The 17,909-nt window shown below is 48.0% G+C and overlaps 1 protein-coding gene across 4 annotated transcripts in view; it reads left to right on the forward strand.

The window, feature by feature from the left end:
* Positions 1–15,923, forward strand: part of Lin52 (lin-52 DREAM MuvB core complex component) — a 97,534-nt gene extending 81,611 nt beyond the window's left edge. For 2 of the 4 annotated variants that reach the window (XM_029484447.2, XM_085830549.1), the window contains one exon: positions 15,540–15,923. In XM_029484447.2, coding sequence (XP_029340307.1) covers positions 15,540–15,625 — 86 coding nt within the window. In that variant the 3' untranslated portion in view covers positions 15,626–15,923. Of the gene's footprint in view, positions 1–225; positions 2,137–15,539 lie in introns of those variants that run through there. The other 2 variants (XM_029484448.2, XM_021179158.3) reach the window with 1 other exon arrangement.
* The last annotated feature ends 1,986 nt before the right edge of the window (positions 15,924–17,909 follow it).

Here is a 17,909-nt window from a genome sequence, read left to right on the forward strand (position 1 = left end):
AGGGTAGCAGTTTGGTATACAGTTGATTTAAGCCAATATGCCTTTTTTATATTAACATAATATATTTATAAGTGCAGGCACACACGACAAAGGTGAGAAAGTCAGACTGTAGCTTTGGGAAAGTGGGTCTCTTGTTCCAGTCTGCATTTTTAACTTAAATCTTCCTGTGATCCCTTTTTTCTATTTTAGATTTTCACTGATATTTTGTTTACTTTGTGATTGCAGCCAGAGAGATGACAAGGGGAAAATTCTTGAACATTCTAGAAAAGCCCAAGAAGTAGCAGCTGCTCATGGACTGGTGTTCTGAAGACTGTAACAAAGCTCCCTTCTAAATACGACCCTGATGCCCACCACGCGCTCTCTTGGGAAAAGCCTGGAGGCTGAGCTTCAGGACTGCCCTCCTCCCCTGCCCCGGCACCCTGCGCTTCTGAGGAGAGATTGTTATAACCAAGGAGCATTGCTGTTTACTGAGTCGGCTTGGTAGCTCTGGCTGTTGGTAACACAGGGGTCCTGTCATTCTGAAAGGTATTTCCAGGAGCCCCAGGCTGGTATGGTTCCTCTGATTCTGTAATGGCAAAGTCAGTAGTGACTTGTTGGTTGAATGGGTTCTGTTGAGTTGTACTTGATCTCTTAAGCATTCATGACGAGGACGTCAGAGACCAACTGTGTTCTGGACCAGACTCTGCATCCTGACCTGTGAACTCTGCAAGACCTATTGATTCTATGACTTCCATTCGAGAGGAAACATTAGAATCTTGTTGAAATGCACATCTGCTTATTTAAGTCTATACCTCCAACGACACTCCCGCTCTCAGGACTGCCCTGTCCCCACCTCCAGTCCCACTCGCAGGTCTGACTCCAGACAAGAGGAGCTCTTGCAGTGACTTTCCTGGGATTAGTTGTAGAGTGAACGGCTCATGCTGTGCCACTTTGCATCCTAGACCTCCAGACCAGGAAGAAGGTAACAGAAGGGACTCTGGGTAGTCTGTTATATTTGTAAGTAAAAAAGTGGGCGGGCATGGTTGTGAGAGTCCCCACCTGACTGAAGACAGGAAGCCTGATTGACTGCTGTACTAGCCAATGGTAGTGGCATTTGTCCCCTCCTTCCTCCTCTCAGCCACTTATCAGATGCTTTACTTATATGATAAGAACACACCCCATGAAGTGTGCTTAACTACAACTCTCGCCGATTTTTTTATTTTTTTATTTTTTTTTGCAAATTGCATATGTCTGCTAAATTCTGAAAATCTTGCCCATGGGTAAAATCGATTAGACCTAGTCTCTCACATTTCGAAGAGTACAGCAGGTTCCTTGAACATTGTAGAAAGAAAAGCTCTGTGGCCATCGTCCATTGGGAGTGTGGACACAGGAAAAGTTGTAGTCAAGTTTGTGGTCTTGTCTCTGTTAGGGCACAGTATTCTTGGGGTCCACAGCAGGTCCCTTGACTGTTTTTGACATTTGTGTTTAATGCTAGAATTGATGTTGGATTTTCCCCCTCATTAATGGTTTTGATCAACACAATTTTACTTTTTTAAAGAAAAAGGCAGTGAAATATATACCACAAAATATGAATATGAGAAGAAATATATTCTGGGGTACTCCCTACAAGGGCCAATTGATTTTAAACTTAATTCTATAATTGACATTTTTTAATCTCACTGAATGCAGTTAAAGTGAGTGTGTATGCATGGTGGGAACAATGCCATAATGTCAGTTGTCATTCTTCACTCTGTTTTTGAGAGTTGATGACATCAGGCACTTTTCAGAGTTTGGGGAAATTGAAAAGTCTGTGGAGAATACTGAGCTAGCTCCCCCAAACTAAAGCAAGTCTATAATAGGAAGCCAGGAGTTGTTGTTTTGATCTGCTATGCCTCCTCCTCCTATCATCCTATTCACCAGCACTTAATTAATGTAAGTAGATGTTTTAGACTTGTGCTATTTATTGTTTTTGTATTGTCATCCTTAGAAATGTTAATGGTGTATTTTTATATTGATAATATAAATTAATGTATAGTATGTATATGTATTTTATAATGTTAGAGAATACTTTGTGTATAATGTTGTGTCTCTATAATAAATATGTCCCTTGTATAGGAGGCCCAGGTTTTCCTTGAAGGGCCAAGCTGCATGTTTAAATGCATAGACTTATCAAAAGCACAACTGCAGTAACAAGCCCACGGTCCCACCTACCATCTTGCCCATTGTTCTTCCTAGAAGCCCTGATGGCCCTGCTGGAGTCGCCCCCACCATTCCTCTGCCCTCAAGTGTGGCACCCCTGTGACTGATCACATACTGTCCGCCCCACACCTCAGTTAATCTGTGGGTTCACTCAAATCAGGGCAGCAAAACACCCCCCAGCATCAAGGCATTGCAGGAAGATGGACTGCGGGTTGGACAGGGCCAGGTAGGCCAAAGTAGATGGCTCCTGGGAGTCAAATCAGCAGTTTCCTAACAGGTTGAACTTGGCCTACCTTTATCTCCAAGCACGAGCCCATGTTCTCTTTTCTATCCTCCAAGAGACCTAGGATTCCAGCAGCTTGTTGAATGGGGAAGCAAAGTCTCCAAGTTCAGCCCTGAGTTCTGACTAGATATAACTGACTGTTCATACCTGTTTAGACCTTTGCCATTTTGGAAGTGTGCCCCTCTGTCTGAAAAGGCCATTGACCTTCCCACCTTTTGTCTGGTACTTTTTGTTTTAGACCAGGGACAGTTGGGGACTTCAGGTGATACCAAGTGCAACTGCGAGTCCCCTGGTTGGCTGGAGTGCTGGCAGAGCCTGTTAATTAGCACAGGAACACCCCAATGCTCCATTAGCCAGGCCAAGCATTCGGAACGTCCCCTCCTGGGGCCTCTTCCTCCTAATGAGAGCAGGAGAAGGGCTCTTACAAAACATTGCCTTAGAATAATATTCTGCTTTGTCCCCCACCAGTAACCAGGGTTGACAGGATCACTCTGTCCATTTCTCCTCTAATTAGCACAATTCCAGCATGGCCTGAGCCAGCAAATGGAGAAAAGCGATCAAAAGCGATCTGACAACCGTACCGAATCACAAATACAAAGAGAGCCATTCCCTGTAATTAGGTGAGACAATCCCTCAGTCCTTTCTCGGCTGGAGTTTGCTGCTAAGACTCTTGCTGTTTGGGTCCCAGCAGCACAGTTACATGTCTCCCTGGGACATTAATAAGCCCCAGATTGTCTTCCGCTTCATACAACTCTAACCAGAGGACAGATGTAGGGAGGAGGGATGGGGAACACGGTCTCTAAACAAAGCAACTTGTGAGAGGTTTCCCAAAGCCCAAAAGGCACAGGCTGTGGAGCAGAGCAGAACTGCGCTGGGCACAGCCTAGGCTCCATCCCTGGAGCCAGAGTCTGAAGTACTGGAGCTCTGACCTTCCTGGAAGCCCGCTCTGTTTACTTACCTTCAGCCCTCACTCCTTGCATGACCGGCAGCGTGGTGACTGTGGTACCTCGGTGACTGAGGTACGACACCCAGACCTCCACACCCAGAACCTGCAGTGAGGTTCTTACCACCATGTCGAAGAGAATTTACACAGAGCCTGAGTGAGAGTCTATCCTCGACGAGCACATGGCCTGCCAGAGGCTCCACTCCTCAGCTTACTTACATTTGAACCCTGTCACCTTCATGTCTGCCTCTTCCCCTGTGTACTGACCTCAGTCTCTCTTGGATGATCTCTTTAAACACACACACACACAAAAGTAGCCTATTTGCCAACGCAGGCCATCATAACTGGCTGTATTCTGTGTGACTCAGAAGGTTGGCTGGTAGATAAAGGACAATCTGATTTCCCCAGGATTGCAACCCATTTCCAACAGGAGCACTTGGGGTGATACAGTGATAAACTCAATTATAGCCAGGGTCAAAGGATGTAAGGAGAAGTTTCCTTGGGTATCTGAAACTCAAGTTCTAAACAGAATTTTTCCATCTTCATTTTGATCTACATCTGATATTGTTGGAAGTGACCTCCAGTAACCAAAAAGTGCTCAATTATATAGAATCAAAGGCGCCAAAAGTCTCACAGTGACTCTGTTTTTCCACCATCCCTGTGTGAGGCACCATGGTAACAAATGTTAAGTCCAAATGTGCTAAGTCTCCCACTGTAGCAAGTAACACTTCACTGGGATTTGCTGGAGTCGTGAGGTCTGTCCTTGCCCCATGTGAGAATCAGTGCAGGGCATATCTTACCGTTGTATGGCTACCTGACAGGGCCACTAAAGACGAACTTAGTGCCTTTTTTTTTTTCCTGCTCACATTTGTTAAAATTATTGGCACTTTCAGGAAGAATCCGGTAACCCTGGAGTAGTGGGTGCAGAATAGCAACTCCACCCTTCCCCGCAGCCTCCACTTTGTGAAGTAACCTCTGGCTAGCAAGGGTACTTGGGAAATCCAGTGGTTGACTCAGCAGACAGTGCTGAGAACCACTTGGAGGGAAGTATTTTCCATGACCTTGGCAGGGTTCTGAGCTGGCACTGGCTTCCCATGATGCCAAATCACCATGGCACAGCTTTTCCTCCTGGTAGTTTCTGAGCATGGATGTTATTCAGGTCACTACCCAGGAATGCATTTCCTGCTTTATTCTATGTCCCTGGTCCTTGCTCCATACCCCTCCACAGTGCTCTGGGTGCTTTTCCAGGTATGAGCTTGGTCAGGTTCTCATTCCCTTCTCAGGGCTTAACAGGCCCCACTGGGGCCTCAGCCTCCACCCTCAGAGAGCAGCCCGGTCTGACCAGCCTGAGGTCTCAGGTCAAATGAGGCTGAAGGTCACATCCTGGTGCATTCCTGGATGCAGCCAAGCTCCAGGGACAGCGGCCGGCTGGCCAGAGCCCTTAACTCCACACAAAGGAACAGCAGGGAAGAATCAAGTTAGAAGAGTCAGGGCCACAGGCATGTGAGCCAGCCCAGAGCCAGAAATAGTCTACAGAATATGGGGTGGCTCAGAGGGAAGCAAACCCCAGAGCTCTTCATTCACCCTAACCTCCTGCCCCATCTGTCACTGTTGCTTTGCCTCCACCTTTGAGTGAGTGTGTGTGTGTGTGTGTGTGTGTATGTACATGTGATCATGTCTGCCTGTGCATAGGTCAGAGAGCACTGTTGGGTGTCTTTCTCCATTGCTTCTCTGCATTGTATTTTGAGAGAGTTGTCACTGGCCCTAGAACTGACCTAGAACTAGGTTGGCTGGCCAGGAAGCCTGAGGAATCTTGCCCCCACCTTCCTAGTGCTAATACTGCGGGCATGCCCCGCTAGGCCTGGATCTTACATGCGTCCTGGGACTCCAACTCAGGTCTCTGCAAGATGAGGTGTCTAGTGGAAAAGACAGGAAAGCACCAGGGCCAGAGACAGGGGAAAGGAGCAGGAAGACTAGGCCTTATCTTGAGACATGACAGCCAACCCCAACCTGGGGCATCAAGCCCCGACACCTGAGTAGGCTCTGGGGGATCCTGAGGAGGTTTGACCCATACGTCAGTAGAAACAGATAACAAGATGAGAATAGTAAATCCCAAAGTGGCCACATCTGCTCCCCTCCTCCGCCAGAATGTGTTTCCCAAAAAGGTCAAGTCACAAAGAGAGCAACATGGCGGATTTGTATAACCCTGAGCCGTGCCTGGCCATTACCATAGCTATGAGGCTTTCAGCCAGATGAGAGGGGTGGCTGGATCCGATGATCCCTCCAAAGGAAGAGGGGAGCACTCCAGAAGGAAGGACGGCTGAGGCAGTTGTGACTATGGGAAGACTGTAGTGCAGGCGACACTCCCCAATCTTACCAAAGATTGATGCAAATTGGTTTGGCTCTGACCCTGTCACACCAGGAAGGATAATGATTCCAGCACAGGCGAGGGGGGTGCACATGCCGGGGGGGGGGGGCTGCTGTGAGGATTGGTGGCTCTCTTCACATCTTCATTAATGATCTGAAAGACTCGGGTAAACAGCATGCTAATGAAACCTGCGGATGATTGGTGTTACCAACCCCAGAGAGGACAGGAAAATCGCACAGTAAGACCCAGCGAGCTTAGAAATATGGGCCGGCGATTGTCAAATGATTCGTCCTAGGAAAATGAAAGTAGACATGTCAAGGAGAAATGATGGAGGCGCCTCTGGGTGCAGGGAGGGCTGCAAGCCTGTGAAGCAGAGATGGGTGGCAGGGTTGGAAGGTTAAGTAAGGGGACAGGAGTGCAGGAAACATGGAAGACCCGGCCTCGAGGACCCAGGGACAAACACGGCACCCGGGGCTGGGTGAGCCCAATTGTGCACCTGAAAGCCACACGGGTTCTACTTGTCCACCTGACAGTATCAGCTCCTGGATCCTTCTACAAGGCTGGGTGTGACCAAGCCCTGACCTGACCTTATTTACACGTAAACCATCAAGGGGCTTGGGGCCCTAACTAATACAGGGACATAGGAGCCATTTTGACCCATTTGAAGAAACAATTTCAGATAGATAGGTAGGTAGGTAGATAGATAGATAGATAGATAGATAGATAGATAGATAGATAGATAGATAGATAGATAGATATAGAGATCATGGATATAGAGGTAGAGTTGGATAGAGAGATGGATATAGAGGTAGAGATGGATAGAGAGATCATGGATATAGAGGTAGAGATGGATAGACTGCCTCCTGAGCATATATAGTAAGCACTTGGGGTGGGGTTTGGTGTGACTGTCTTCTAGTTTTATTTCCTGAGCTATAATAGTCACTTTTCAATTAAATTATGCCCCCTTCCCTTTTGAGACAGCACTGTAGACCTGGCTGTTCTAGAATCCACAGATATCGTGGAGATGGCTCAGCAGTTAAGAGCACTTGTTGCTCTTGCAGAGAACCCGAGTTCCGTTCCCGGCACCCACATCAGGAGGTACACAACTGCAGCTTCAACTGATCTGACACCCTCTCCTAGGCTCCGTGAGCACCCACATCCACTGCGTTCATTTACATAGACATGCATATGCATACACACAAATCTTGAGAGGTTTACGCCACCATACCCCGTCCACTCCCAACCACGTTTTTTTCAGAGTAACAAATGAAATCCTGACGTCAGAGATTTGGAGCGATAAGTCTGCATGAAACTGTGATAACAACGAATTCACGTGCATTTGATGAAACCTCGGTCCAAAGGAATTCCCAGCCGGAGGCCTCAGAAGCCAACTTTCCATTGCAATCTGTTTGTAGGGGGAAATGGCTTCTTTCTTTCCTCCTCCTCCACGTTCTCCTGCTTCGTCTTTTTTTGAGATAAGGTCTTAAGTACTATATGCAAGACCCAAAGTCTGTAGCGAAGGCTAATTGGAATTCCTGGTCCTTGGCCCGAGCCGCTGGAGTGCTGAAGTTCCAGGTGTGCAGCATCCTGCCTCAGGCTTTGTGTATGTACAACTGATGCTGAATCTTGGTACCTAACTGTCGAGTTTGCTGTAAACCCAGCAGCTTCCTAAGATGGTGGGCAATTCCTCGAATGGAATAATTGACTACTCTACTTTAAACCCACATTCTCCTTTTCTTTCCCCGCTCTGAGACAGGGTCATACTCTGTAGCCCTGACTGTCCTGGAACTCACTATGTATGTAGACCAGGCTGGCCTTGAACTCACAGAGATGTGCTGCCTCTGCCTCCTACATGCTTGGATTACACATTCTGCTTTTTGATGGGTTTGGGAGCCAGGCATGGTAATGCAAGCCTGTTCTAACCCTAAGAAGGCTGAGGCAGGAGGATGGTGAGATTGAGGCCAGCATGGACTACATAGTGAGACCATATATCAAAAGGAATATTTTTGTGCAACCTTTGTTAATTAATTCCACTTCTAGGTGTATGACCAATAGAAATAATTGTCCACCAGCAGACGCTGCAAGAATATTGGTAGTGCTGCCTTTAATCCCAGCACTAGGAGGCAGAGGCAGGTGGATCTCTGAGTTCAAGGCCAGCCTGGTCTCAGAGCAAGCTCCAGAACAGCTAGGGCTACACAGAGAAACCCTGTCTCAAACAAAACAAAACAGAAAGAAAAAAGAATATTGGTAGCAGCCAGGAGTGGTCGCTCACACCTTTAATCCCAGCATTTGGGAGGCAGAGGCAGGCGGATTTCTGAGTTCAAGGCCAGCCTGGTCTACAAAGTGAGTTCCAGGACAGCCAGGGCTATACAGAGAAACCCTGTCTCAGGAGGAAAAAAAAATATATTGGTAGCTACCTCATCCATGCAAAAACAAAAAAACAAAAACAAAAATTTCAAGCAAAAACAATTTTTCAAATCTTTTCTTGCATTTTCTGTGTTGTATGTGCGCCTGCAGTATGGAGAAGGGCACACACTGGGACTGTACCTGATTGAAGTTCTGCGACAGTCTGCAGAGCCCACAGTTAGGGCAGCTGTGACTGGGGGTATTGTCTAGAGAGGACACAGGATCGGGGCTTGAGTCTGAGGCTTACACCTTCCCTGAGCTGGGCATGAAGCCCTGTGAACCTGCCTGCCTGTGAGCTGTGCTTCACACTGAAGGGCTCTTGGATGCTCCAAAGGAAAACAGCAGCGAAACCTGCTGCTTTTCACTTTCAAACTACAGACCCTTGGGAAGCCTGGGGGCAATGCCACAGGGGATGTAGAAGCCCTCAGGTGCCCCCTGAGCTTTGGAATGAGAAGACAATGGTGATGTCCTTTTGCTGCTGCCTGTCACAGCAACTGAGCCAGGCCAGCGAGCCTGTCTTGTGACTTGGCACAACACAGAGCCGCTCGCTAAACACCTAAAGGCTCACGCTACACAGAGCCACTTGCTAATCACCTGAAGGCCCACGCTTTATGCTTCTTGTGAGGGAGAAACACAATTGTGTTCAGCCCTTACTGAGAAGCCGGAGCAAAAATTGAATCTGTGTGACTGTTTTCTAGAGCCTGACATACCAAGGATACTTAGAGCACAGTCACTGAGTGAGCGGATGCCTGAATCCAGCCACCTAAAGTAACTACTATGTCAAAGCCAAAATGCATGTGTGTGTGTGTGTGATGCACCTGTGTGATGTGTGTGTGCACACTTATTCATGCGAGTATAGTCATGTGCACACACATGTATTCGTGGGCGAGGACCATCTCCAGTGTTGGCCTTTGCCTTCTACCTTGTTTGGACAGGTTCCTTGCTGATCTCTGCAGCCTTTGCTCAGGGAGGGGGCCCAAGAGCATCTTGGGATTCTCCTATGTCCAGCTCCTGGGCGTGCTGGCAGTACAGACGCACACTGCTGTGCCCAGCTCCCCGTGGCTTCTGGGGCCATAACTCAGATCCTGGAGCTTGGCACAGTCATTTTACCCACTGAGCCAACGTCTCCGTCTAAATGTGCGTTTTAGTTCCCAAGGCAGTGACTCTCAGCCTGTGGGTCACGAACAACCTCCTGGGGTCAAATATCAGATATTTATGTTATAATTCATAACAGGAGCAAACTTACAGTTATGAAATAGCCATGAAATAATTGTATGGTTGGAGGTCACCACACATGACATGTTCAAGGGTTGCAGCATCGGGAAGGTTGGGAACCACTGATCTAAGCCAGGAAGATGTTCCCTCCTAAGAAACCAGGCGTTCCAGCTGAGCCGCCAGCGTCTCTGATGCACCTCCATCCAGTTCAATCCTGACCATGCCCAGAACCCAGACTTGAGAGACTTCTATTCTGGGTTGGGAATTCCCTCAGATGGAAGTGAGGGACCACTGGCTGGTTTATCTCTTAAGCACATTTCTATGCTATCTGCACACTTGTAACCATTAGCCTCAGGTAGCTATTAAGTCTAAATTAAAAGTAAGTAAATATTTAAAAATTCAGCCCCAGCAGAAATACATGTGTCTGCCTACCATGAAGTGAGGAAACCAAAAGGCAACATTGTAAGATCCTGCTTCATGCTGTTTGGACTTAGACCTTCCAAACTGTGATCTAATAACATCTCTCTCCCTTTCCGTGTCTGTCTCTGTCTCCCCCTCCCTCCGTCCCTCCCTCCCTTCCTCCCTCCTTTTTTTTTTTTTTTTTTTAATTGAAAGATGTCTATATGTCTGTATCTGGGTGATGATGCATGTGGATGTAATACCTGTAGTGGCCAGAAGAGGGCATCAGATCCCCAGGAGCTGGAGTACCTATGCTGTGGGTGCTAAGAACCAAATTCACAAGAGCAGTAAGTGCTCCTAACCACCGAACCACTTCTCCATCCTCTTTTCTTAAAAAAAACAAAACAAACAAACAAAAAAAAAACCACGTTCCAAGGGTTCAATGGCCACACCTGGCTATTGGCCACCATGTTTGTCTGTGTAGAAGAAACAACCAAGTCTTCCCACCCTTGTTCATGGCGCTACTCTGCCATTATAGCAGTATTGTTAGGGCTTATGGGGGAGGGGGGGCTTAATTGTAAACTGATTTTTGAAAAGGTGATAAGTACAAGCCATATTTCAAATGAACAAATTATGAAAAATACGCCTCCCATTTCCTGTACCTCCATCCACTGTGCTACTTGTGGGAACTACACACTGTTATATACTTGGCTTTTCCCCCTATTTAATGCATTTTGGATCCTGCTCATATATATATATATATTCAATAGTAATATACTGTACTACGGGGAGGTACCATAACTTAGTCGCTGGTGGACTTTGGGGTGATTTCCAGTCTTTCCAACTACGATACACAGGAAGGTTCTGCGGGCTGCGCTGTGATGAAATCCTTGCGCATACATGTAAATCCTCAGAGTGTGTTAATAGCGAGCGGGGACCTCGGGTCAAAAGCTGCATATACATCATAATATAGATCACTAAATTGCCCCCTAAAGAGGTTGCAACAAGACCTGTTCCCCACACCATCAAACCCTCTTGTGCTTTGGATGCAAATGTCCACAGTGACACTGGTTCTCCAAGGGAGGGGCTTTCCATTGCCTCTGACAACCTGCCCTCTTAGACTATCTCCCAGTCACGTCTTCCCACTGCCAAGGATAGTGAACATTCTTTAGGTTTTACTTATTATTATTTGTGTGTGTGTGTGTGTGTGATGTGTAAGTGAGCACAGGAAGATGTTTGCCACAGTTCAAGTGTGCAGGTGGGAGGGAACCTCCAGAATCAGTTCCCTCCTTCCACCCCGGTCCCAGGGATCAGGCTCAGGTCATCAGGTTCACACCCACTGACCCATCCTGCCAGCCCAGTCAGTGACATTTAACTGAGTGCTTCCTACGCCTTGCCTCTGTGTCCCATGAACTGTTCACAGTAACCAAATGAGGTAAGGTAGACATTGTTATCCTGTTTTACAAACGAGCCCCAGGCTTAGAGAGCATTTAGATCAGTTGGAGTCTCCTAGCTCTAGGCAGAGCTGGGATTTAACCACAAGTCGGCTCACCTGTTCCCCAGCCCCTTCTCACTATGTGAGCTTCAGGCTTTCCCATTCTCCTGCTAGGGTCTATTTGCCTGCCCTTCATTCTTGTTCTCTCTCCTTCCTAGAGCCAGAGCAGACGTTTCCATTTGGGACTCTGGGACAGTTCCCTCTACTCTTGACCTTAAGACTGCCCTACCTGAACCCTGGGATCTGCCCAGCCCTCCCCTAGGTGATGCCTCAGACTCTTGGGGTTGGAAGAGCTGGGGAGGGGAGCAACGGTTACCATCACCTGACCGTACCCAGCCAATTCACAAAGACAAGATGTCAAGTTAATGAGCCTGTAGGCTTCTAATTAGCTGTCAATTACCTCAAATTAATCAACTCCTCGCCTAATTAAGCATTATCGGCAGGTGGGCACAAAGCAGACCATTGTGTGGGAGCCATGAGAAAAGCTGGGCTGGCAAACTTGGTTAGGATCAGTGCTGTGCACCGCAACAGCCTCCCTACAGCTCTGAGCTAGTGGACAGCTAAGAGGCACCAGGGACCTCTCTCCCCACCACTGGGGTCTCCAGGACCTCCTGGGGAACTGAGTGAGTGGACAGGGAGATGTAGAGCTCAGAGGCTGGTGGGACTTTAGGGAAGTGGATCAGTAGGAATGGAGAGGCATGAAGAACCCTCAAGAGCAGCCCCTGACACCTGAGATCCTGGGCAGGAGTGGAGGAGGCGAGCCACACACAACTCAGCGGCTTTGCCTAAGAATTGCTCAGGGTATAGAGTCGGTACCTCTAGGCTCCTGACAGTCCCCAGCTTTCAGCACACCCCTGAAGACTATGAATTGGTGCTCTAGAACATGCCAGGTGCTGGAGGCTGAGGTATTCTGGCTACATCTGTGTCTCCATCTCCCTACACCTTTGGGTACCCAGGGCTCAGGTGTCCCTCTCCACTCACAAAGAGCCCTGATACAATGCACGGCTCATCATATGAGTTAAACACCCATCTCCAACTAAAGAAGTGGAAGAAAGGGGCAGATAAGGGCCCTGTCCAACTTAGGTGTTGGAGGTGCAAGGCCTAAGGAGCCAGGCCTTAGGACAGACCTTGGGTACTGAGATCACATTTCTGATATGGTACTGGCAGCTAAATACTTTTGACCCTGGGACAGGGTGAGCTTGGCAGCTGGGACTCCAGCACACCGAGTATGTTCACCATCTCCACCCTGGCACTGGACATCATCTTCCCTTGTGGGGCGATGGAGGCCACTTGCCTTTCACTTCTGTGGAAGCTTGGAGACGTTCCCTCACCCCTGGTATAAATCAGTCACCTAGCAAACATTTATTGTGCTTGCTGATCAAGGCTCACAGTGGAAAGGGAGGTGGCTGGGCAAATAGAATTGTTAATGTTGTGCCCTGGAGATGAAAGGGACATTAGGCCCTTATGAAGTGCCTACTGTGTGCTGGCAGGAATAGCATATAAAAAAAATTGGTGAATATATTATTTGTGTCCATAGGTATGTTTAATGGATTGTTTATCAAGATAGATGCTGTGTTTACAATGTTTGTTTAGCCAGAGACTCAGTGTATAGTCTGGGCTGTCCATGAACTCACAGTCCTCCTATTCACCTCCTAAGCGCAAGGTTTACACTCATGCCAGTACATATATACAGTTTTGGTTTCCTTCATGTCTTTGGGTTGGTTGGTTGGTTGGTTTAATTAATTAATTAATTAACGTTTTACTTATTCGCTTTACATCCGGATCACTGCCGCCCTCCTGGTCTCCTCCCACAATTCCTCTCCCACCTCCCCTTCTCCTCTGAATGAGTGCCCCCCCACCCCGTATCCCCTCATCCTGGCACTTGAAGTCTCTGTAGGCTAGGTGCTTCCTCTCCCATTGAGTCCAGACAAGGCAGCCCAGTTAGTAGACCATATCCTACCGGCAACAGCTTTTGGGATAACCCCTGTTCCAGTTGTTCAGGACCCCTATGAAGGTCAAGTTGTACATCTGCTGCATATGAACAGGGAGGCCTAGGTCCAGCCTGTGTGTGTTCTTTGGTTGGTGGTTCAGACTCTGAGAGCCCCAAGGGCCCAGGTTTGTTGACTCTGTTGGTCTTCCTGTGGAGTCCCTTTGGGGCCTGTGTCTTTGACTTTTTTTTAGGGCTCTATAACCCAGAGTTATCTGGAACTCACTGTATAGCTCAGACTGGCTTCAAAGGCTCCACAGTCCCCTGCCTAAGCCTCTGGGATGTCGGCATTTCAGGTGGGAGAAACCATGCCCCGCTCCGTAAAGTTGTTTTCTTTTAGATGTATTTATCTTACTCTCTGTATGTGAGTGCTTTGCCTGCACGGTGTATGTGTCCCACTTATGTGTCTGTTGGACCTTCGAGAGCTGGGTCGTCACCTGGGTACTGGGATTCAAACCCTGGTGGTTTGGAAGAGCAACAAGTGCTGTTAGCTACTTGGCCATCTCTAGGCCCTACAATCCATTTTTGTGTTTGATTGTTTTGCTTTGTTTGAGACAGAGCCTCGCTGTGTATCTGTGGCTGGCCAATTACTTGCCATGTAGGGTTAAGCTGGCCAAGAACTCACAGAGATCAGCCTGCCTCTGCCTTCTGAGTGCTGGGATTAAAGAAGTGCTATCATGCCTGGTTCTACAGTTTTTTGAAACTCCATAATAAAAAGATATAGAATAACCTGTGTGTTTCTCCCGTTCCATTCCCTAGACAACTTTTCCTTTCCCCACAACCAGCCAGTAACCAGTTTTCACACACTCCGTCAGAGATTTAGAAAGCACACTGGCCAGGCATGATGGCACAGACCTAGCGCTCAGAGGCTGAAGCAGGGAGATCTTTTTGAGTCTATATAGTGAGTTCCAGGCCAGCCAGAGCTCCACAACGAGACCCTGAAAAAGAAAAAAGAAATAAAAAAAGAGAAGTTGGAAAGATGGATTAGTGGTGAAGAGCTTTTGCAGAGGACCTCACACAATTCTATCGCCAGTTCCTACATTAAGCAGCACACACCCACATGTAACTTCAGTTCGAGGGAATTTAACAGCCTCCTCTGGCCTTTGCGGACACCTGTATGCATGTGTGCACTTACATCTTTCTACATACCACACACATGTAACTTAAAACAATAATAAAAATTTAAATTATACACACACACATACATCTTTTATTTTTCATGAGTAAAGGAAACAAAATCTAGTGTTTCCATCTTCCTTTTTAAAACTAATGCTCCCTTGAGACTGTTCCAGACCCGAGTGTGAAGTCATAGCAGCGCAGAATCCCATTCTTTTTTTTTTTTTTTTGGTTTTTCGAGACAGGGTTTCTCTGTGTAGCCCTGGCTGTCCTGGCACTCACTTTGTAGACCAGGCTGGCCTCGAACTCAGAAATCCGCCTGCCTCTGCCTCCCGAGTGCTGGGATTAAAGGCGTGCGCCACCACGCCCGGCCAGAATCCCATTCTTTAATGTATACTTGTGCCCCCCACCCCCAACCCCCGTCTACAAGATTAAGCTGAAAATGTGGTTGTTTGGCAGAGCCTACACAAAGCAGGTTCCATCCCAAGGGCCACAGAAACCCAGATGTGATAGTGAAGGTCTACAACATGTCCCTAGAGAAGCAGAGGGGTCAAAGGTCAAGGTCATCTTCAGTTATAAGAGGAATTTGAGGCCAGTCCGAGCTACTTAAGATCCCGCCTCAAAAAATATTTTTGTTGTTGTTTGGGGTTTTTAAAAATGTGTTTTGTTCTGTTTGTTTTGTTTTGAGACAGGGTCTCTAGTGGAGCCCTGGCTGCCTGGAACTCAATATTAGACCAGGCTGGTCTCAAACTCACAAAGCTCTCTCTGCTTTGGCCTCCTGAGAGCTGGAATTAAAAGTTTGGGCCGCCACACTTGGCTTCAAAAAATAATTCTTGATGAAAGGAAATCAAATCACAGCCCAGGTGATAATGCTGACTAAATGTAAAGCCACATTCTAGAAGAAACAAACAAAATGAGCATTAAATAAAACTACAGAAACTTAAGTAAAGCATGGACTTTATTCAGGACTAATGTATTTTTAATTGTGTGTGTGTGTGTGTGTGTGTGTGTGTGTGTCTGTCTGTCTGTTTATTGAAAATGGACTGAAAAGTTAACTGCAGCCCCGGCCCTGCCTGTCATCGGACCACGAGGAAAACGCGTTGGTTTCAGAGGGACTAACTTACCTGTGGTTCTTGACTCCCACACCAGGTTCTTCCAGATGCTTCCAGCCCTCAGCAGATTGCCATCAGCAGTCCACACCCGGCTGGTTCGCACCTCTCTCTGCTGGACTTTGAGCTGCGCACCAAAAGAAAGATGCACCTGATGTGTGGCCCCTGTTGGAGGTGCTTTAACATTTAACCGACATACAGTTGAAGGAAAGATGGTCTCCTGATGGATGTCTGCAATGGTTAAGAGGGAATGCTGCTAGTACCCCTTCCCTCGGATGCCCTGAAGGGCTCGGGGCATCCCCAGCCACTGTCCCAGCCTGGCTCAAGTCTAACCCAAGCCGAGGTACCTGCGCCCCGCTATGCTCTCCATCACCACTAGAGGGAGTGAAGAGCGGGCTCTTCCCTGTGCTCTGTCCTCCATAGCCTTGCCTAGGAAAGAAAGATTCCTACGAGTCAAAGTGGGAGGAGGTCTAACTGGGAAGATGATCAATGGTGCGGTGGGTAGGGAACAAGTGAGGTAATGGGAGGGTGGATATGATATGATATGATATGATATGATATGATATGATATGATATGATATATGAATCTTATAATAAAAGTCATTATTTTGTATAATTAATATATACTAATAAAGAACATTTTAAAAATAAAGAATGTGAGGCCCAGGTCTGTGACCTCAACTTTGGAGGGCAGTGTGGGGCCTGGCACTAAAGACCCCACACTGCCCTCCCTTGTGAAAATCATTTTGTCAGTTGGAACCAAGGGGCTAACAAACCTATCTAGGGTCACACAGCTGTCAAACCCAGGGACCTGGCTCCAGACCTCCCTGCCTCCAAAATTCTCCCTCAGAGGGTCTGTAGTATCATCTCCGTAGCTGCCTATCCTGGGAATCCAAGGCAGAGGGCAATGACAAAGCATAGTGTGTGGGTGGCCCCATCTGTCAGGGGTGGGCAGAGGGCTAAGCTTTGGAGGCCAGACCCTTGGCAGATGACCATAGCAGGAATGCCAAGGGCTCTAGGGAGGCAGAGGGTGTCAGGCTGCCCCCATGGAGAGGGGGACTGCTGGTAACTCTCTCCCAGGCATGGTGACAGCTGCAGTGTAGGGCAGGACAGAGGCCCCACATGGGAGGAACTTTCACTCACTCTGCCTGGGGCCTAATCTCATTACTCTGCATGGACCCTCTGGGACCACCCTCTCTAGTCCTTTTTAATCCCCTCCCTCCCTCTGGGAATACTCCAAGGTCTGCCCCTTGCCAGGTCAGGCCAGCACAGGCACATGCAGGCCCCACCCTTCAGTTTTGGCAGGCTACCTGTGCCCCACTTCTACAGTCCTCAAAGTAGGGCCAGGAAGGGCTGGAGAGATGGCTCAGCAGTTAAAAGCACTGACTGCTCTTCCCAAGGTCCTGAGTTCAAATCCCAGCAACCACATGGCGGCTCACAACCACCCATAATGATATCTGACACCCTCTTCTGGTGTGTCTGAAGACAGCTACAGTGAGCTTACATATAACAATAAATAAATTGAAGAAGAAGAAAAAGGGGGGCCAGGAAGGCTGAAAGTCCAGTTTCTCTCACCTGCCTGTAGCAGTCTGACATGCCTTCCTGAAATGTCCTTCTTCTGGACTCCCAGTTTCTCTTGTCCTCCACCCTACCCTGCACCCCTGGCTGGAAATACCCAGAGCTACCCTGTGCTAGACAAGTGTTCTACCTCCCTCTCCTTTCTAAGCAGCTCCCAGGGCTTTTGTTTGGGTTCCCATTTCAGGACTGACTGATGGAAAGAAACCCCATGTCCACAGTAAAACTGAGACAGCAGCTCCCCCTTCAAACAGCTGTTCTGAAGCCAGAAGACACTGCATATCAGGTGCTCAGCCAGCCCCTGGCAGAGGGATCCTCAATGTGGCTTTTATCAGGGATACAGGTTGTCAACATCACACGTGCCAAAGATGTCTCCTGAGCTGAGATCAAGTGTGGGAGGAAGGTTGGGATTCAGTGTTTATAGTCCTCCTAAGAGTGCTGGGTGCTCCTGGCTTTGAACTGAGTTCCTTACTACCAGCTCTCTTACAGGACAGGTCCTGTATTGCTCCCATTTTGCAGATGTGAGGACTGAGGTTAACGGACAGCTTGTGGGAAGAAGCAGCTGCAACAGAATTCTCCAAAGCAATCTATTGCCTCCCAGGACACACTAAAAAACAGGACGGATGCCCAAAACACCCCCCCCCGTAGTAATATGCTCCCTGTTCTCTAGAAGGATTCAGTGTAATGCCCCCCCCCCAAGGAGTGACCCCAAACCCCATCACAGCCAGCCAGGGTCCAGCGCTGTCCCTCCTTACCCCGAGCATCCAAGGGATCCTTTTGGCTCTGGGTCTCCCTCTCTTCCACCTTCTGCTGCTGTTCCTCATTTACATAAATT

This window comes from Mus caroli, unplaced genomic scaffold (assembly GCF_978045245.1).
Source record: "Mus caroli unplaced genomic scaffold, Mus_caroli_1 scaffold_14, whole genome shotgun sequence".
Lineage (NCBI taxonomy): Eukaryota > Metazoa > Chordata > Mammalia > Rodentia > Muridae > Mus > Mus caroli.